Here is a 22132-nt window from a genome sequence, read left to right as displayed (position 1 = left end):
CAAGAATATTATTTACAGAGCGAGTTAGAGGAAAACGAAGACCTACTTCACCAAATGAAGAATGAAAATAGAGCAAAAACCCTCTAGGGGCGGTGCATCCTATCGAAAGAACGGCAAATCAAAATCTCATAATCATTAGGAATATAATATTTGTTAGATGGAATGTCATCAGATTCGACCAACTCCACTGACTGAGTAGTGGTCGGGACCCTTCGATGAGGAGAGGAAGGAGATTGTGAAATGTGTATGAGGGGACCCGAGGTCAAAATCGAACTAGAACTAGAATCTAAAACTAGAGGAAGATATTTTTGAAAACAGGAAAGAATACAAGTACTTGGAAGGAAGAGGAGGCTGAGAACTAGGATAGCCATTGGAGCAGCTCGAAAGCAATTACAGAAGGGGCGATCAAGAAGGTTAAATGAAGGCCTATATATAGTGGAAAAGTGAAAAAAGCGCGCCTTCCATGAGCAACAGGATGATGACACATCAATCATGATCAATGGCTGAGGGGCAGTGACTTGACAAAGGACTGATCGACTTCTCCTAATGTAATTATGATACTAAAAGAAGTAGGGGAATAATGATAGAAGTAATAACCCTTTAACGAGCAAAAGGATAAAAATGCCCCTCAATCTGAAGAAAATCACTAAAGAGGACAAGATCCACATAAATGGCAGTGGGCTAGTGATCCGATCCGCCCGATTCAACTCGTAACAAAGACCCGAATTATAGATCATTGGATCTTCTGACAGACTTGCTTTCAAATATTGCCACGTGAAGTCATCTCATATGGTATGAAAAATTATAAATATCGCTAATCATTAACATTCATGGGTGTATGCAATTTATACTATTTTGTCCATATGAAACCCCCGAAATCGTATTCAATCCCATTTTTTTTAATTTAAAAACCTAACATGTTGCGGCGAGGCGACCCGACGTGCATCTATCCAAAGTCACCACTCGACCCATGGTTGGTACCAAAACTGAACAATCAGATAACGGTGTGGAGTTTGGGAACACACTCATCGATCTCTCGGAGTTGCACTACCATGGTGGTTTCCTTTCTACGACTCCCAATTTCCCCATGGTGGGTTACTCCGTTTACTACAAACTTCAGCTTGCAAAACCCTACTAACTGCAAGCCTTTGAAGGCATGTATCCTCTGCTTGTCCACTTCATTTTCCGCCGCCACCACCCAGGTGACCTCGTTGGAGGCAGCACGGAAATGGGAACCTTTTCGCAAGAAGAAAGTCGTGATGCGCGTCGGTTATGTTGGTTCGGATTACCGAGGTCTGTTCTTTATACACGCGTGTTTTCTGTTTCTTTTGCTCTTGTTTCTCTGTTCTGGTAGAGCTCCATTTCTGCTTGTTTTCTATTTTATTGTTTTTTCAATTGCTTTCTGATATCTTGGCAGGTTTGCAAATTCAGAGAGATGAACACGCACTATCCAGTGAGATTTCTTCTTTCTTCCCTCTATTTTGATTGATTAGCGTTTGTTCTCATCTCGTTTCTTTTTGTTTTTTTTATTAATTTGTGGGAAGCAACTTGTTATTTGTTGGTGGAGAAAGGATCCTGGAAGGTGCTGAAGGTTTAGATTGAGCTTATGCTAGTAATTTCTTTTATGGAGTCCTATCACATTCTTGTTTCCCTCCAAATACGTTCTTCCTCCAACACCAAAATCTCCCCTCCCTTCCCCCCCTCCCCCAATAAAAATATATGGGTAGGTGCAGGATAAGTTTTCACTTAATGGATTATATGTGGTTGTTTGTTTCCAGATGGAACACGGATCATTTTCTTTTCTGCTGCCACCAAACTGTTTTGTTGTCTTGCTTGGTGGTCACATCATTGAATTATTTCTTGATGCGATGACTTTTTTGGTAGAAGTATTCAATGGAGATCATAGTTTTGACTTGTTAACTCCCCCTTTCGACTAGACGCCGTAATGATTCCCAGTTGTTGTCTGTTACTGACACCTTACGTTGAATTATGGTCTATTATTGCATGGAGGGAAAGTGATTATTGAAAAATAGCACCTGCATCAATTTAGTTTTACCTATTCTGTTGCTCAGATGCTGTCTCTGCCTTCCTGGTGACAACAGAATTATCAACTGTCTTGAATGTTACATGAGCCAAGCTAGCACTAAACAAGATTTCGCTAAAGGTGCTGTAATCTCGTTTTGTAGCAATTGAAGGTGAACTAGAGAAAGCTATTTTTAAGGCTGGTGGAATTAGAGACAGCAATTTTGGGGATTTGCACAAAATTGGCTGGGCTAGAAGTAGCCGGACTGATAAAGGGGTAAGTTACATTGTCACTATTGTGTGTTATTCTTCAACATTAGGTCTTGAACATGTATTGTTATGTAACTTTGTTTAAAAAACTTCATAATTTTCATCCATTCAGGTTCATTCACTGGCGACCATGATATCTTTAAAGTTGGAGATACCAGAATTTGCTTGGGATAATGATCCAAATGGTTTTGCTCTTGTTAGTTATGTTAATTCTCATCTTCCTGAAAACATAAGAGTTTTCAGCATTTTACCTTCACAAAGGTAGAACTTCTCTAGAAAGACGGTGTCTTTGAGATATTCGTAACTGTAATCTCTCTCTCTCTCTTGCGCGCACACACACACCCTCTCTCAAACATGAGTGAGCACACTCACACACATACAAAGACATGTAGGCTGCAAAGAAAAGCTGACAAGCAGTTTTACTTTTACCTAACATTTGGGTGGTCGATTTATTTTCGGAACCCTTTATCTTCCATTAAAAAAGCATCCTTAGTGTCGATTGTTCAAGGAACATTTCCTAATTCCGCTTCCATTAAAGGGGTAAGCTATAACTGAGATTAGCCTCTTGCATTTCCATAAAAGAGGACGAACCAAGTTTTCATTAATTTGTTTCTCTTCATTTATCTTTAAACAACCCTTAGCGCCCCCCTTCCCGGTCAAAGAAGCACCTCCAATCAATGTGTCATTGTGATGTCGTATGCAACAGGGACTTTACGACTTACTATTCAGTATTCACTATAACATTACAGATCAGTATGCAAGATCTAGACTATTCAATTCAGTTGCTATTTTACATTTTGTATGGTGCCGTATTATAGACCATATATGTAACATTCAGCTTCTTACAGGTGTTTTTCTTTTTGTATGGTTTTGTTTTCGAATTCGGTTGTTTATATTCTCTTTTCTGTTTGAGCTACAATAGCTGAAAATTTTCCACTGTAGCAGCAATTACTGCTTCTACTGCTATTACTTCGTGCATTTACTAACTCTTTTTCTGATTGCTTAATCTTTGCTATACCTTACTTTCAGGAGTTTTGACGCCCGAAGGGAATGTAGTATCCGCAAATATTCATATCTTCTTCCCGCTGAAATTATTGGAGTAAAAGAGAATTTTACAGCTGATGAAGTTGATAATCATTTGTCGGATTTCAATGATATATTGAACACTTTTGAGGTATATTTAATGATTAGAAGAACTTCTGTATCTTTTAGGTGTTTGGTTTCCTGCTCATAGGGTACATTTGGATGTTCTATAACTAAATGTTGTATGTTTTTTAGGCTGTAGCAAGATTGATTTCTGAATGCTAATTTCATTAGTCGTAAGATACCATTTTTTTTCTTAAAGGTTGTTAATCCAAAAGATGGACCTTCTACATTAATATTCTTAAATCAATACAAAGGAAATATAATTATGGGTTCCAAGCTAAGAAGCTATATTGTGGAGTCCTCAATACTTGCAGTCATATGGCTTGCATTTGTCTGAGGAGACAAATAAAAATTCACTTTCATCAACTAGTTTGTGCCACCGCGTGGTTTTTCAGGGAGAACATCCATTTCACAATTATACAATTCGATCCAAATACCGAAAACAGCTGCAGCGAGGCTCTTCTGGAAATGGTTGTGTATTAAAGAGGGCAACACCATCAAATATGCAAGGTGGCTCTGAGTTAGAGGAAAGTGATGAAGAAGATACTCATGAAGCTAATGAATCTTTGGCTACTGAGTTTGGGGAAACGAAGACTGATTCTCTTTTGCCCAGTTCCGGCAGAACTTTAGCTGGACTATTTGATGAAGATAAAGCCAACTCGAAGGGACAAAATCTCATTGTACCTGTATGTGCTCGGTGGTTGCACGAACCTGATGATAGGGACAGACTTAGTGCTTCACATTTCAGAAAGATTTTTCAGTGTCGTTGTGGAAAGTTGGAGCAGCTGTCTGGTTTGAATTACGTAGAAATATCCATTTGTGGGGAGTCATTCATGTTGCACCAGGTAAAGTTTTGTATTTTAATTTAAGAGCTACCCAAACTTAGTGGTTCGTCTGAAGCTCACTCCTAAATAATGAAATTCAGAAGAATTGTAACTTATAGGATAAATTGTAGGGAACATATACAATGAATGTCTCGAGTACAACATCTGGTATCATTTTAAGGTCACTATTGATGTTTATTACTTATTCAAGTTTCTAAGATAGTGATTGTAGAAAGCAAATTATCAATGTTTCAAGGTTTGTCTTATTATTGCATAAAGCATCATAACACGGAACATAATTTTTTAACTAAATGAAGGAGTTACAACTTACAAGCTAGATCTCTTCCACTGTTTGGGATGTAGATAGAAATAAATCCTTCTTCTGCCACCCTTCACCAGCACCCCTAATGATCTGACATCTAGACTGAAGTAGAAATATGGATGTAAGTTGTGTTTTTATGCGTTTGATATCTAGTTCATTATCCTGTGCTTGACTTGTTTTATAATATATGACCAGATACGCAAAATGGTAGGAACTGCTATTGCAATAAAGCGCAATTTACTTCCAAGAGATATTTTGCAGTTATCCCTGTCCAAGTTCTCCCGGATTGTCTTACCTCTCGCTCCATCTGAAGTTCTGATTTTAAGGGGCAACAATTTCGTTATCAGAAAACGACCTGGCAATATAACAAGGCCAGAAATGTTGACATTGGTTGAATCAGAAGAAATCCTCAAGTTGGTTGATGATTTCTATAATTCTGTCATGTTGCCTCAGTTGTCTAGGTTTTTAGACCCTTCAAATTCCCCCTGGAATGACTGGGTCGAAATATTGGATGCAAACACTGGTATCCCTGAAACTCAATTGATTGAAGTCAGAAATGCTTGGAAGTTGTGGAAAGAAGAGTTCCAGAGTCGGAAAAAGATGGCAGCGTAATTGTATGTGCCAATTGTTATTTGAATTTACAACTTCTGATATATCCAATTCCAATTTTGAATTTGGAAATTACTCCAGCAACCTTGAGATCCGAACATAGTACGACAAGTTTCAATTTTGGAAAACTATACTGAGTCCCCTGAAGTTTGTACATATTACAATATGACCTTTCAATTTCGGGAAATTGTAGTATTTAGGTTCCTGATTTGTCGTTCAATCTTCAAGAGGTAATTTGTAACGTGTGTGCATGATTGTAAGGGTATAGTGTAATTCTTCAAAATGAAACAATTTTCTTGTTTGCATCTTCATCTTTGTTATTTTCTCGCTTTCCTACTCACGCCTGAGAGGCCTCTTCATGTGAAACTTGCACAAGCCTTGATGTAGAGGAACAGCTGAGCTTGCACAAGCCTTCTTTTGATCTCTTTCTTGCACAATGCAGGTCAATTTGTTTGTCATTGGTTCCAGGAACTGAGTTGCGCAATATCTCCGTGTTGATTGCACAAATGTCCCTGGACTGCAGAAGTAAAGGTCTTTAAGACGGTTCAGATGCTGTGAAGCACTTCAACGAGAAACAATACATTGATGGTTGCCAAGCATTTCATCAAGAACATTGAGTTGGGAGAAGCAAGGTGGCGATAAGGTGAGCATTAATCAACAGAAACTCCTAATTTCTTGTCGGATGGAGGCAGAATTTGTGCTATCGGCTGCTGTAAACGTGGCATAATTCTATCAGATGTGCTCTTTGCTAATTCTCTATATCTTTTGTCTGCTAAGTTGTGTTCTGCTGCACACTTAAACAATGACAGATCGATAACTTCATCTATACAGCACATAGTTTCTGCAATCTCTTTAAGATGCTTATAGACAACATCCAGACGAGAAAAGTATGCACTTCTGCTACAAATTGATGTTTTTGACGTCCAGAAGGTTGTCAACTTATCCAGCTGCCTTAAGGTAAACGTTTCCGTCTCAGATCATATCTCTCTTTGATTTTAATACATCTCAGTCTGCCCTTTCCATCATTGTGAGTCAAATACAGAAAATTTGAGGTAACATTTATAAACCTCTAACTTTCATATATGGTATTCCTTTTATTTAAAAGGAAAGCATTAATGAATCAGATCAGTAAAAGAGTTAAATGAGAACTAATCAGCTTGTGTTTTCTGTTGGAATATGCTTCACGCTCAGTTCTTTGAAATCTTGGGTTGAATTATATTAGCAATATGCAATTGTTGTTTGGGTCCATATGGTTGATTATTTTCTCTTCTGAATTCCTAAAATCAAAGGGTAAATTGCATAACATCCCCCTATGTTTTAGAGAAAAGCGCGAAATCCCTAGTGTTATATTTATAGGCACAAGACCCCAGTGTTATCTAAAATACAACAAAATACTCCCTCTCCGTTAGAAACTAATGGAGAGTGAGCCACACGTGCGGTTTGTGCGGGCGTGGTCCTTGTTTTTTGCTGCTTTTAAGATTTTTTTAAGTGGGCAAATGTCAAATTTGCCTATTTTGTTTGATAATTTAATGTGCACGTGTTTTAAATTAACAAATGACAGTACAAAAATTAACATACATTAAAAATTCACTTTTAAAATTTAAATTTTGTATGAATATAAATAAAAATCACTTATAATTAAATTAAATTATTATTTAAATTAAATATATTTTAATATTTATTTTTATAAAATATACTAAATATATATAAAAACACCTAAAAATTATATCAATTTATAACTTATATAAAGTATCATATTCAAATTATTAATATATATTTACATTTAATTTTTTTTTATTTTTAAATTTTGTTAAATTAAATAATTTTACTTAATTTTTTCTTACATTCTTCTTCTCGCCGATGGGAAGATTGTCCGTCGCCTAGAACCTGGATATTAGGGGCAATGTCGCCCCCACCACGATGGCAACGTTTAATTTTTTTTTTTTTTTTTTTTTTTTTTTTTTTTTTTTCTTCCTCTCCGGAAGACAAGGGAAAAATCGGAGATCGCCCTTTTTCAACGTCCACTGCCTAAAACTTGGACATCAAGGGCGACATCGCCTTGGATTTGGGCAATGGCCATTCGCCAAATCCAGGGGATGTTGCCCCCACGACAACAGGGCCACGCGAGGTCGTGCCTTTTTGCGGTGCACCTTTGTCATCGCCCCCTTTTTGTGAGGGCGGCGGCAACGGCTTCGCAGCCCACATAGCCATCGTCATGACAAATATATGTATATATATATATATATATATTATTACCAAAATTGTTCGCCAATTATTAAATTAGTTATTTTCATAAAAAACTAAAAAATAAGGACTTTGACTAATTAATTTTATTTTAATATTAAATTTTTATATTTTATATTTATTGTTGTATTAACTTATTTCAAGACAAAATTATTAAATATAATAATTAATAAATACAGAATGCAAAATTTTAATTTTAAGGGTTAATTTTTTATTTAACAGTATCAATTAATTTCAGAAGTGAATTACAATAACAAAATTTTTCTCATCAATTAAAACAATTATATCAATGTTTTAGAGAATATAATTGTATATATTAATGTTTTGATGATAGTAATATATATAAATTTATGCATTTAATACCTTTTGTAGTTAATAAGTGATATATAGACTTCTAAATACATATTTGTTCATGTACAATTCATGTGAGACATTCTGATTATATATATAATATAATAAATATATATGTATATTTAATAAATTAAAAAAGTATTCTTATATAAAAATACGTAGATTTGTTTAAAAAGACAATTAATTCTGTAAAAAACTAAATCGCATCGAACCAAATTTTGTTTGATTTTTATCGAACCGAAAGAAATAATTATTCTATTTTAACGTATCAAAATTTTTGATTCGATTTTATCAAACGAGTACTTGTAGCTGTGGCCAACTACATGTGATTGTAAGTTAGTTGCCTCATTATGCCTCCAAAGTTTGTATCGATATAATCATTTATTTATTTTAAATAGTACACGTTATTTTCTAATCATCAATATATTATCGTATTTATCTTATACTTATTTATATCCATCACTTGCTTCGCTATGTATTGAGTTTTTATTTCAAAATTTTAGTTATATCTATTTGCTTAAGTATTGTGTGATACGATGTATTCTTAAAAGAATGGAGTGAGAGAGAAAGAGAGTGAAATTATGAAGATGATATGCTCTTATCCTCAACTCTTATCTTCACAGATCATGTAAAATGGCATAGAATTGAAATGACATTCAAGAATGGGCTGCACCTGCATCTCCCCCCCCCCCCTCTCTCTATATATACATATATATATATATATATATTAGTTATCGTGTCATCCCATCCTTGTATGAATATAATAACAAAAAATTATATTTTAAATAAAAATAAATTACATTGTAAAATATTTTTAAGAATTTTAAGACATGATATGGTTAGTTCAAATCTGTTAAAATTTTATTAAAAATTATTACATATGGAAGTTTATTGTTGAGTAGTCCATTAAATTAACAGAGTGTAGGAATATATTAAATAAATTTTAGCCCCCCCCCCCCCAAAAAAAAAAAAAAAAAAAAAAAAAAAAACGCAAAATAACATATAAGTATAATTTTTTGGTCCCTCAGACTTTTGTTTCTGGATCTGTTTCTACTCCCTTGTGACGTATCTTTTTAAGGATAAATTTGTGAAACTCATGAAATTATAGCAGATATTACCTTAGGTTACAAATTTATTGTATGTAATAATATAAGATATAAATTACAAACTAATTTTAAATATACAAAAAGATATGTAATTTATTATATTAAAAAAGAATTATACTCATAATGTGTACATATGAATTAAATTATGAAATTTAAATGTTGAAGTCCTAGGCATGTTCCTTCTGCTGCAATAATTAAGTATTGGGTGTTCCTAATTATTTTGTTGACTCTTTGCCCAAATGAGTGTCGCTCACATCATCACAAACACAATTCAACAACATATATAGCTCTCTGGTTTGAATTTTTTCTACCATAATTACATTGGCCCTCTCGTTTATAATTTATTTATATTAATTATTCTTATTTTTTTTACGTAATTATACAAATTATTACCGACATCCAAACAATAGAGATGGTTTGTAAAATTTTATTGACGTTTTCTAATGTGTACTTTTTTTAAAAATACGAATGGTTTATGCAAATAATTTTAACGTTTTTATTGACGTATATGTAATTTGTCAAAAAATATAGATAATTTATATAAGTAAATTATAAATTAGAGTTAGAGGTGTAGATGTAATTATTCTTTTTTTCAATCGAGTATTTCAGTTTTTCTTTCAATAGTGTCGAGTTTGGACGAATTTTAATTAAAAAAATTTAGTTATTCAAAATCTAAAGAAATAATTTCTTGAACTTGTACGAACCTCTAGAATTATTAAAAAAATAATATTTTTGAACTCAGGATCCTCTCCTTATAACATTAGAAAAAGTAGGTTCGACTTTTTTTATTTGCACCCCACAGAACTACGTTGCCAGATGTACTCTTTTTATAGTTGTAGAAATTTTTTTAGATTAACAATTATCCCCTAAATTAACAAATATAATATTTATCTCTCATAATTAAATTTTTAGATAATATTGCCCTTATATTCTATATATATTTAGTTTAAAGAATATTTTTTTTAGTAACTTTGTATTTTAAGTTTAATTAAAATTTTCTTAATTGGAGAAAATATTTTTTATTTATAAGAGAGTAAAATATAATTAGTAAGTTAAATATTTTGAATTTTATTTCTTTTACAGATTTAAAATTAACTAATAAATGAGTACAATAAATAGACAAAAAAAAATTCATGAAAAGATTTTATTAATTTGGTAATAAATTAAGTTATTAACTATTTATTCTTTTAGATAAAAATGAATAATTAAATTTCATTTTTTTAACATTTCTTTAAAAAATATGATAAAATATATTTATTCAATTTTTCCTAAATATATTTAATTTTTGGTTAAACGTATATACGTACATATATATCTGTCAATTGTTTTTAAGAAGCATATATAAGTTGTTAATTATATTATATTTATTGTATCTCTACTATATATATATTAATTTATACTCCACTTTTAATGTAAATTCTTCACTTGTTAAAAAAATTAATTAAAATATAATTTAGTGATGATTTAATGTGCAAAATACTAAAATATATTGATAATTTTTCAAGGCATGAGGGGCATTTTTATCCAACTAAGAGAGTAAGTGTTATATTTGTTAGTTTACGATAGAGGTCGCAATATGGGTGGAACCCATGGTTAACCCAATCCACCATAGGTAGTCAATATTTATCATGATTTTGCGCATAGATACAAAAATAACATTTAACAACTATTATGTACTTTGATTTGGTTAATTGATATTAGTCACGATGTTTTTTTTAGTATAATAACAAAAGATTATATTTCATTTAGTACACATATTGATTTGTGACATCAAAATTTAATAGAAGATCTTCGTCCGTCGTCTTTTATGAACAAAGTGCGCGCTTTGATCAGTTCATCAATCCAAATTCAAGTACCACGTGTAGCTCGTTATTCAAGTTTTTTTCATTATGTACTGAATGAGTCAAACTGGAGCCAACTTTCAACAGTCAAAATGATCTATCTCCAACTCCAATCAACTCAATTTAATACATACACACCATATATACAGTGGGTTTTTTTTATATACTAGTTGTTGTGACATGTCGTTCTTACGTGCATATAATGAATAATTTTGTTTTATATTTTAAAATATATTAAAAATAACATTATAAATACAAATATATATGTATATAAGTCAATACATTACATTAAGAATAAAAGAAAACAAAAGAAAAATAATAATTAATGTAAAATTTGAAAAGTTAAATAAGTTAGTTATTCTATTGGTTGAAGGGCAGTTTTGATTTATTAAAAAATCAATTGAGCATCAGTTGAGCGATATCATTAACCGTCATTTGTGAGTGTGAAAAGCCTTTTATTTTTTATATAACTAGTCGTCGTGGCACGCCGTTCTACGTGCATATAATAAATAATATTTTATATTTTAAAATATATTATGAATAAAAAAATATACATTATATTTCTAAAATAGAAAGAAAAAAAAAGAAAACAATAAAGAAAAAAAAATTAACTCAGGGGTATTGTCGAAATAAAAATAAAATTAGTGTTGCGGTGTATAATCGTCGGTTATAAAAGAGAAAGCCTTTTCCTTTTATATATTATAGATATAAATATAGATCATATATTTTGTACAGAAGGCTCCCCCTCTATATATATTATGTATATATGTACTATGTGTAGAATATTTTGGTTCTGGAATGAAGGATGAAAGCCAACAAAGTACCCAAAACACACAAAGATCCCCAAATGATGAGAGTGGTTTGGTAGCACTTCTCCCCCATGCAATTCTCTCCTCCTCCTCTCTTGTAGAGCAGCGCTGCCAAGTCCCCAAACAGGAACGACCCCATGGGGATATTCGACACCAAGATGTTGTGATTCACGCCGAAATTCTTGGCCCCAAACAGCTCCGTCGTCGCCGAGATGGATATGGAAGTGATTGCACCTGTGCACACGCCTACCACGGCTGTGCTCATATAGAGTGCCAACTCCCGCCTGCTCACTACCAACAGGAAGAACGCTCCGCACATTGGGGCGATCATCGCCCCCATTGCTGCCGCTCTTGATACCCCATGTTTTCTTTGGGAAATCGTGCGTGTTAGAAATATTAAATATTATATAATTTAATGTACTGTAATGAAATACTATAATAGTATATAATGATGACATTAACTATTGTCGTTTTGATTTTCTTCAAAATATGATTTTCAAAATAATTTTCTATTGATTTAATGACAACACACATGAAACATAAATCATTGATTTTAAGTCTTTTTTTTTTTTTGTCTTTTCTCTTGAAAGAAAAGGAATTCATTGGTTCACATTACTTGGTTAAATAGGTCCAAAACCGTGACGGGTGACACAAATTCAATCTAAGGTAGTCCCAAGAAGAGCATGATTTACAAGTGCAGGCTTATTATTGGTTTGGAATATTCTTACAAAGGTTATTAATTCAACCAATCATATTATAAGTGTAATAAATTTATTATATGCTTAATTATGCTCGTTGAAAAATAAATTTAAATCAAATTCAATTTGAATTAGAATTTTGCAGCGGGCTAAAGCTAAAAATAATTTGACTTATAATTTGACTTTTCGGACAGGACGGTTTGAAAACATAAACAACATGAAAACACCAGCAAAGTTGGCTCCATAAATTCATCAACCAACCCCTTTCTATCTACCTATGTGTTGTTGCATTAAAACCCTCTGTCGCCTATAGTACCATGTAGTCATGGATATTAAACCTCAATTATTGTTGTATTATGTCTATGTGTGTTAATAATTGGATTGAATTTTTCGATTTTTAATCATGTTACTAATCTCCTATTGCAATTAAAATATGCAAGTCACAAGTATAAAATATTTTTTTTTAAGTAAAAATAAATAACGTAACTTTTGTATACCTAACACAGTTATATATGTTGATTTGGAATAAAAAAATTTCATCTGATCGACGATATATCAAGAATGGTCGAAAATGCTTTACTCGACCTAAATTTAATATGAGCAAGTGACTAAAATTTAGTATGTGTAGAATGAAAATTACTATGTGATGGAATGAAACTTTTGCATGGAAATCTAAAATTGAATTATGTGTGTAGAATGAGACTTACTATGTGAGAGAGAATCAAAATTTGCATGGAATCAAGAGAGAGAGAGAGAGAGAGAGAGAGAGACCTTGAGAAAAAATAGTCAAGGAGACAAGGCAGAAGACGGCCAAAGAAACTGAACGCAGAGGCCACAGAAACCAGTGAAGAAGTCCTCAAACACCCTCTCGATTCAGCAATCTGTCCGAGGTTGTTCAAATAAACCAAACCAAGAGTTGCTCCGAACAGATAAACAAAGAAATACAACCAAAATTCCACTCTCCTCACCATCAACATGGCCCCGATTTCCTCCCCTCCAAGCCCACAAAATTCTTGATCCTTAGTCTCCTCACTCTCCACTCTTGACAGATCACTGCTGCTGCCAAAACCCTCGTCGCACACTCTTATCAAACACCTCTTCTGCAGCTTCTCCCCGACTTTCTCCGCCAGTGGAATCACCAGAGGGGACAACAACAGCACCACCATGCCCACAAGAGGCAAAACCCTCGAACCCAACGACGTGAAGCTGCTGATCACTGCGAAGAAACCGGTGACTGTAGTGATCATGAACAAAGTGAAGAACCCTCCTGCTAGTTTTCTTGATTTTCGGGCATCGGTGATGTTTCTGGCCAACGGCATGGACACAATGCAAACCAATAATGGCAGGACGGCGTTCAAGAATAGAAATGCTTTGGCTCTCTCTGTGGGTGAAGTAGCGGAAACAACATCGACTATGTCTGTGTAGATCTTGGCGCTCAAGCCCACATAGCTGGTTGATAAACCGATGGCGAAATGCCGGTCGTAGGGGAAGTTCTTAATGGCAAGAGTGTAGCAAACGGTGTTGATCCAGCAAATGCTGTTCCCTGATAAAACCGTCAGCAGAAAGACATGGCAGTATGACAGGGAGAAGAGGTGGTTGGCGAGGAAGAGGAACTGGACGCCGTAGCCAACGAGGCCGAGGAAGGAGCCAATTATGAGAACTAGCCAGAGGGGGAGATGGGCTGCTGCGAGGCCGGAAATCCAGCCAAGGAGTTTGCCGGCGTCGGAGGCGAAAGCCAAGTTGTTGAGCTGGAGTTGGGAGATAGAGAGGAGTTTCTTGAGCTCGGAGGAGTAGGCTGGGAAATTGGAGTTTGAACCATTGATGGATTGGAGCCATATGGTGGCGATGAGAGTCAGCCATTGGAGAGCCATTGATGATCAGGAAAGCAACAGATCATGAATTTATACATGTTCTTGATGAATGGATCATTTTCTCTTTAATTAATTTTCCTCCTGTTTCTTGGGGGGTGTGGTTTTATAACTTATGATCATAATTATGAAATATGCAATCAATATGCATACATACATATATATATATACATATTCTGAGGTATTTTGTACTGTATTTTGTAATATTTAATGATATAAATACGTATAGTATAAAAAGCTTTTTTTAACTATTAATATAAATTATGTGAATTTTAAGACTAATTAATAATCAGAGATTATAAATATACACAAGCTACATGTACACACAGAGATTATATTGTCTATTTTTATTTTTTAAAAAAAGATTTAAAAAGTACGAGTATATACATACGTTGAATGCCATAGAAATTACATGCAAGATAATTTTCTGAATTTGAGGTGAGAAAATTTGGTGAAAAAATGCAAGTAACCTCCTTGTGATATCACAAATAAGCAAATTACTCCCTTAAAAAAAATAAATAGCGAGTTACCTTCCTATATTTTTTAAAATACAACAATTTATTTTCCTATGTTTTACAAAATGAAGTAATTTACCTCCCTGTATAAGGAGGTAAATTGCTTTATTTTAAAAAGTATAGTGGGGTAAATTGCTATATTTTTTTATAGGGGTGTAATATGCTCATTTTCAATGTCACAGGAGGATAAATTGTTATTCACCCGAAAATTTGGAGATGATCCTGAATGCTCCCGTCTCCAATAATGCAGAAACATTGCATCTAAATTTATCAAAAATCACTCATATTTATACTTATAAAATTCTTACCATAATTATGAATATTGTTCATGTGGTTGTCTTTATGAATATCTTGCATATATATATATAGGGTTCAAGACATTATTTCATTACCTTAAACAGCTCAACCGAATACATACCTACATGGTAATAAATATTTTTATTCACCTAAAAAATTCGATTTACGATATTCCAAAATATAATTAAATAAAACAAATTAATTAAGAATATATATATATAATGCGCACATCAAATATATAGAAAAGGGAAAACAAAATTTATTTTCGCTTGAATTTTTTTTTTATCAACACCAGGTCTGGTCGAATGCAGACAATCATTTAAAAAGTGTAATACATTTGTTATATGATTTTTTTATAAACAGTAATTACATAATTGCATCAATGAACTGAAAATACATTGATTAAATTACAATGAACACAGATACAAATACCCACATTCCATAATCTCAAACTTGTTCGTGGAACCTAAACGTCAACCAATATACTAAACTACATTTATCATATGATTGATCACTCTATTGAACTGTACACTATATATATATAACACTTATCGTATAATTGATTCAAATTCAATGAATTTAATTCAGATTAAAATTTCCAATCCTTATTTATGGCAACTAACCTTTAGATAGCATTAATTATGAATCAAAGGGTGTCATGGATGTCATGGTTGGAAAAATTAAGACATGGAATATAGGGTGGAAAGACAATATGTGAACAGCCATAGGAAAACAAAACACACACACACACACACATAATATGCTGTTGTGTGTGGGATCAACAAGACATGTAGGTTCAGAATTTGTCTTGTAAACAGAAGAATATTTCTCTTGTCTCTGCTCGAAATTAGCCTTACTATCCCTATAGGCAGGACGGCCACTTACAATTTTGATATATACCATCCCTTTTCTATTTTTGGTTAATTCAGTCCAATGGTAAAATAGAGGAAAACAAATTTAATTCCGAGTTTTCAATTTGGTTTTCACTAATTGTTTGATTTTAGTGAAAAATATATGCTTTAGCGACAAAAGAACAACCTTATCTGTGACGAAATCGACAACACCAAAATTCGACACGGGCCTTAGAACATCCATGAAGAAGTCCGTGGTAATAATTTGTAACGGATAGAAAGATGTGTCGCATAAGTCATAATTTTCAAGAAACATCCATAGTGTTTGGACTTCTTTTCTGAGTGTTTTGTTGTATTTTGTGGGAATAGAAAGAGAAAAACAAAAATAAATAAGTGTATATTAGAAATAGTGTATGTATTTGAATTTATTTTTTGAGATAATTTAAAATAAATATTATATGTTTCATATTGTGTTTTAGAAAACAAAAATTGCTATTCATTATCAAATCATATCTTTTTTATATACATTTATATATATATATGTATTTATAATAAAACAATTAAAAACACCTAGATAAGGTATTTTTAAATTATTGCAAATATTGAGTATATTTTGACTCATCCCAAAGATAATTTAAAAATGAAAACAAACATAATGATCTGTTTTGGGTTGGGTTGCGTTGGATTTGAAATGTTTTAACTGGGGATCTTGTATGGGGTTATGTTTTAATTAATATTATAGGCTGGTTTTATAATTTCGCGAAAGAAAGGAGGAGAAGAACAAGAACATAGTCTGCAAGCCATTACACCAATACATAAATCAATACAAAGGAGAGAGAGAGAGAGAGACAACGAGGTGATGTCTCAGCATCTCTTCGCCCAGCAGGCAGCTTTATTTCCGGCCACTTCATAGTTGAAGCTGAAGCTGCTCCTGCTCACACATCAGTATAGAGTAACAACGGAATGAGGGACAACGAGGTGATGTCCCACCATCTCCTTTCCCATACGGCAAATCTACATATACTACAGTACAAGACGTTGTGGATGAAGTTGCGTAACTGAGGTTGTACTGCTATGCTGGTCGCTGTTGTCCATCCTTGGCAACGACAACTTGGGTTTACATCTTTGACAATGTATAGTCCATCCCATCTACAAGAAAATCTACGAGAAGGCAAGGAATGGAGATGTCATTGATAAAAACAAACGAACTCAAATGTCTGCCTTAAGAAAGATCAACGTGTGTATACTGAAAATGGTAGAAACAAACCAGCATCATCTTTGGTGAAGCAGAGGGGTGGAGTGATCCTAAAGACGTTGCCGAAGAAACCCCCTTTTCCTATCAGTATTCCCATTTCTGAGAAGGAAAGAGTATAGTTATCAGATTTTGATGAACAAGTAGACGGCAGTGTTGTGAAGGACAATAGGTTCAGGAACAAGAATGACACCTTTCATCTGGTCCATTACATGTAGGGTCTCAACCTTGGCGGGAGTTTTCAGTTGGCGATCTTTTACAAGTTCAACTCCGAGCATTAGACCTCTTCCCCTCACATCACCAATAACTGCCCCATCATACCAATAACATTAGTAGAGAGACGACTTAGGCTACGCAAGAAGTTTTATGTAGATTTATGAAAATATATTTTTTCATTGGACAGGTTTCGCCATGGGGAGAGAAGACATACTCTCGTATTTGTCTTTGAGAGAAGTAAGACGTTCCTTCAGATAGGATCCAACAGTTAATGCATTCTGCTGAAGATTTTCTTTTTCTAGTACTTGAAGAACAGCAAGCCCAGCAGCAGTAGATACGGGATTGCCACCAAAGGTATTGAAGTAACTGCGATGAGCTAAGACCTTCGCAATCTCTGGAGTGGTAACCACAGCCCCAAGCGGTATTCCATTTCCAATGCCCTGAACACAATAGGTAGATAGTTTAAAAGAAGTTTCTAGCCCTTTTATTGTAGAATTTTTATCATAGCTGTCCTGAAACCGATATTTCCAAGAAGATTAGGATACTCCCAGAAATATTTTCCTTCTACTGCCATATTCAAGAAATTCTGCAAAACACTCGACTTGGTTTGGTGACTTAACAGGTTCGTAGTGAAGATCAAAAGTACAAAGTGGTAAATAATAGAAAAGAAAGACTACCTTGGCCATGGTTACAATATCCGGCACAACTCCATGGGCCTCAAATCCCCAAAAGTGGCTTCCTGTCCTAGCGAAACCTGATTGGACCTCATCAGCTATGCAAAGGCCCCCTGCTTTTCTGATGGAGCTATAGACTGCTGGCAAGTATCCTGGGGCCAACTCCATAATTCCACCGACTCCCTATAGATCATTTGAAACATAATAAACCAGAAAAAAGATGGTGAGCATGAAGACAATACAACCTCAAAACTGTATGAACTTTCATAAAGTAGAACCTGTATAGCTTCAGCGATGAAGGCAGCAACATGACCAGAGGTTCCATAGGTAATTATATCATCAACATCTCTTGCATACTTCAGTCCATCTGAGCCAAATACGCCCCTGTACTGGTCGGGATTCTGTGCATGGTGGACTCCACTCTAGCACACAGAAGCCAAACATGGAACCAAAGGTCAAATTCATACTTTCGCAGAAGATGCTTTAAGTCTTTAACGAGAAGCAACATCACACAATCTAACTTCTTATTTTGGACAGATTAATAGTGTTTGCAGGAAGGTGATTACTAATCCTGCTGGCATACAAATTAAAACATGGAATGGCAACAATTTTGGTCTAGAAAGAATTCTAGTCTTTCTCAACCCCTGCTTTTTGACAGCTACCAAGAATTCTCAACAACCATCAGCATTATCATTTGTAAAGCATCAATATCAATGAATTGGCAACTTATCGAAATGACTAAGGTAGAATCTAATTCTTTGGCATAGAAGAAGTAAGGATTGATTAACATATCACATAAACGACACTGCTTACAATGCCATAGAGGTCTCACCATCAACCATATAGAAGAAACAGAAAAAGAAAAAAACAGGCCATCAAGAATTCTATCATGCATTTGATCAACTAAAACTAAATATAATACCAACCCACTCAGCATTACACATTCATGAGGGGGATACTCATACTAATTAGTACAGATACCTGGACAACATTGAATTTGTAGCTACTCTGAGCAGTAGCGCCCATCGTCCCAGCTGCATTGCCATGATACCCATTCCTAATCGAAATTACATCATGACAACCTGTGTATAATCGTGCCATCAACAGAGCCAACTCGTTTGCCTCCGTCCCAGAATTTGTGAAGAAAACAACCTAATCCACATCAGATCCAACAATCATATATGTCATTCTCACAATGCATTACATCCAGTCATTGCTTCACAGCAGCCACACAATCCCTTAAAACTCACACAAGCTTGATAACAGGACTACAAGTTAAATTCTAAAAAAGAAAGAAAACAAAGACAAATCACCCACTAATACACATCCTTCCAACTCATAAACTTAACACAATCCAAGAATCAGCAGAAACCAATAAATCGACGAATCAAAGTAACAATGTTAAGAACAACACCACGGTGTGGAACTCATTTGTATGCAGAGTAAACAGAATTTATAAATAACTCCGGATTTCGACGAACAAACCTTGAGATCCCCAGGGAATTTAGCCGCGAGAGCCTCGGCGAATTCGGCTATAGCAGGATTCAAGTACAGAATGGTCGAATGCTGCAAACGCTTGGTCTGATTGACGACAGCGTCCACCACATGGGGATGACAGTGCCCACAACACACAGTCGCTATTCCGCCAAACGCATCCAAATATCTCCGACCCTTTTCGTCGAACAAATACTGCATCTTCCCATCCACCAAACTCAACTGCACAACAAAAACCGAACAAAAGTTCCAACTCCCATCACCACCCCATCAAACACAACAATAATAAATCAAGAAAAATGGAACGGTGGGCGAATCTTACTGGGTTCTTGAAGAAGTGAAAAACAGCGGGGCTCAGGAACTGCAGGCGTTTGCTGAGGATCTCCTCGGCCGAGGGACCGGAGTACGGTGGCGGAGTGTAGTCGAATGGGGGCATTTTCGGGAGAGGAGACTCATTTTCTTGAAGTTGTTGAGATAGAGTCGATTTTGATGCAGTGGGAGTGCAACGGAGGAGAGAGGCTTTGCCCGAAAACGCCCTGGGGAGGATTCTATGCATCATCTTCACCACCATGAAAACAAGAAGAGAGAGAGAGAGAGAGTGAATAATAGGTTGTATAGGTGGAAATGTCAGGTGAACATCACTAAGACTCCTCAGAATTTATAATCGCTTTGTATTTTAAAACGTGGAAATCTTAAAAAGCCCAAAATATAAAATAAAATCACATAAATTAGATTTAGTGCATATTGAAATTTGTTTTCAAAGTGTAAAATTAAGTTTTTGTTTTAGAATTAAATTATACTAAAATCATATATACAACAAAGAGTAATATTAGCAAAGGAATGTTTTTTTTTTTGTTTTATGGAATTTTGGATTATACAACTTATCCATCGTCATGAACTAATGTTATAGGACTTTGTCGGGTTAGTGTATTTTAGACGGGATAAATAAAAAATAATATTATCAAATGAGTAAAAATATTTTAATATTGTTGGCTTTAGTTTATTTAAAGAGAACGAGATATTTGTGTCTCACACTCAAAGGATATAGAGTAAATTACAACGATCATTTTTTGGAATTCGGCATAATTACGAATACCCTCTCGTTGTTCGAAAAATTATCAATTCCCATCATGATTTTAATGATTGTCTAGCAATTAGTTTCCATTAGGTTTTCATTCACTTTTTTATAGTGAATTGATTAAAATATTTTGTGAATTAAGAATTATAATTTTATTTATTTTAAAATTCATTTATTTTTTTTCATTGATTAAGTGAATAATTTTTTATAATTTTTAAAAAAATTTCATTCATATTATCCTTTTTTAAAAAAAATTATATAATTTCATCAAATATTAAAAAATATTTATAATTTTTTAAATAATAAAATATTTATAATTAAAACTCAAAAGACAACATTGTAATTTACTCAAAAATAAATTTGGAGGGTGGAGCACAAAATCAAACAGCAATGAGAGGCTTCCGAGTAGGACAAAACTGGTCATCGGGTGCTCTGTGTTGGTTTTATTTTTAGGAATATATATATATATATAGAGAGAGAGAGAGAGAGAAGATTTGGTAAGGACGCAGAGAGTTCACGTGTATGAGGTGTTGGTGATTTACGTCTTCTAGAATCCTACTTGCATACATATATTATCTATAAGGCAATAATTTAGAGAGCGATGGGTGGGTATGAATATGATTGGCTGAAATCCAGATTCCCATCCCCCCCTCTCTTAAATAAAACAATACTCCATTATTTAAATTCTCCTACTTACCTAAACACTTTCCATAAACTCTCGACTCCCATAAACTGTCCATCCCACAAATGCAATCGAAGATGTCCGACAAAAAATACTTAATATTGATTTACCTCTTTTTATTAGTATTCGTGGATTTTTTTATTTATGACAGATTCATTGGCCTGCCTAGCCTTTCATATTATATTATACTAATATACTACCATTTATTTAATAAAATTTATATTTATCAAAAACAATATAATTTTACCCAAACAATGCCATTGGAGGTGTTCACATTTCAATAAGTCCAACCAACTAAAAGGTTTGGTACCGATAAATCAATCTACTAAAATATTTGGTACCGATACGTCAATCAAATCAACCTGATTGGGGAAAGTTACGCGCCCGCTTGAAAAAGGGTAGAATCCCATTAATTATTCCCCAAGAGAAATTTATGGGTGCTGCGATCATGGGATTCCTCAATTAAGCTACAAATTAGAGCGCATAAATAAGGTAAGAAAGCCATATATCCGCACTTACTCAATTCTACCTGGGGAGGAGACCATACATAAAGGGGCAAAAAGGCTCCTAGCCGGGTAATGTTCACTTTTTATTCTTAAGCATCAGATTACTCGTATCCTTCTCAGGCTAAATACTGACTTGAGCGTCGGAGAGCCTCCGTCGGGAAACCTCCCGACTGGCTTAACCTGTTTTCTGTGTTCTCAGGGATTGTCTCGAAGCTCAAATTGCGGATCGAAGTCACTTATTGCGACCTATCCACGAAGAGAAATCTTTTGACAATTCATTTGGCGCCGTCTGTGGGAAAGAAATGGTTTTGGAGAACATGGAAGGCGAATCAGGCAGAAATATCCTGGGATTGGATACAACGATGGGAACTACAGATCCCATCATTCAGCTGACGAAGACAGAGCTACAGCAACTGATGGAAGAGGCCGGAAGGAAAGCTATCGTGGCATACGAACG

At 34.4% G+C, this 22132-nt stretch overlaps 3 protein-coding genes across 6 annotated transcripts; 1 reads left to right on the top strand and 2 right to left on the bottom strand.

Annotated features, from left to right (window-relative positions):
- On the top strand, positions 900–11621 carry LOC105163931 (putative tRNA pseudouridine synthase). Of its 4 annotated transcripts, none has more exons than XR_847959.2 (9): positions 900–1293; positions 1418–1453; positions 2187–2299; positions 2405–2553; positions 3322–3466; positions 3834–4283; positions 4780–5198; positions 5636–6150; positions 11517–11621. XR_847959.2 is itself a non-coding variant. In XM_011082466.2 (8 exons), the coding sequence occupies exons 1-7, from the start codon at positions 918–920 to the stop codon at positions 5194–5196; spliced, it is 1686 nt and encodes a 561-aa protein (XP_011080768.1). In that variant the 5' UTR covers positions 900–917; the 3' UTR covers positions 5197–5198; positions 5636–6368. The 4 variants fall into 4 exon arrangements, 1 of the variants encoding a protein (XP_011080768.1); XR_847961.2 differs by lacking the exon at positions 11517–11621 and having other exon boundaries at positions 5636–5836; positions 6025–6368; XR_847960.2 differs by lacking the exon at positions 11517–11621 and having other exon boundaries at positions 5636–5836; positions 6003–6368.
- LOC105163932 (protein NUCLEAR FUSION DEFECTIVE 4) lies at positions 11507–14211 on the bottom strand. The gene is made up of 2 exons (XM_011082467.2): positions 13014–14211; positions 11507–11912 (listed from the first exon to the last, which is right to left on the bottom strand). The coding sequence occupies exons 1-2, from the start codon at positions 14111–14113 to the stop codon at positions 11507–11509; spliced, it is 1506 nt and encodes a 501-aa protein (XP_011080769.1). The 5' UTR covers positions 14114–14211.
- LOC105163930 (alanine--glyoxylate aminotransferase 2 homolog 3, mitochondrial) lies at positions 16547–20061 on the bottom strand. Its single transcript, XM_011082465.2, has 9 exons — positions 19732–20061; positions 19401–19631; positions 18897–19067; positions 18194–18337; positions 17919–18098; positions 17456–17681; positions 17219–17332; positions 17041–17127; positions 16547–16934 (listed from the first exon to the last, which is right to left on the bottom strand). Exons 1-9 carry the CDS (start codon positions 19978–19980, stop codon positions 16891–16893), a joined length of 1446 nt encoding a protein of 481 aa, XP_011080767.1. The 5' UTR covers positions 19981–20061; the 3' UTR covers positions 16547–16890.

This window comes from Sesamum indicum, linkage group LG6 (genome assembly GCF_000512975.1).
Source record: "Sesamum indicum cultivar Zhongzhi No. 13 linkage group LG6, S_indicum_v1.0, whole genome shotgun sequence".
NCBI lineage: Eukaryota > Viridiplantae > Streptophyta > Magnoliopsida > Lamiales > Pedaliaceae > Sesamum > Sesamum indicum.
The sequence above is the reverse complement of the archived record's forward strand: the minus strand, read 5'-3'. Positions and strand labels throughout refer to the sequence as shown.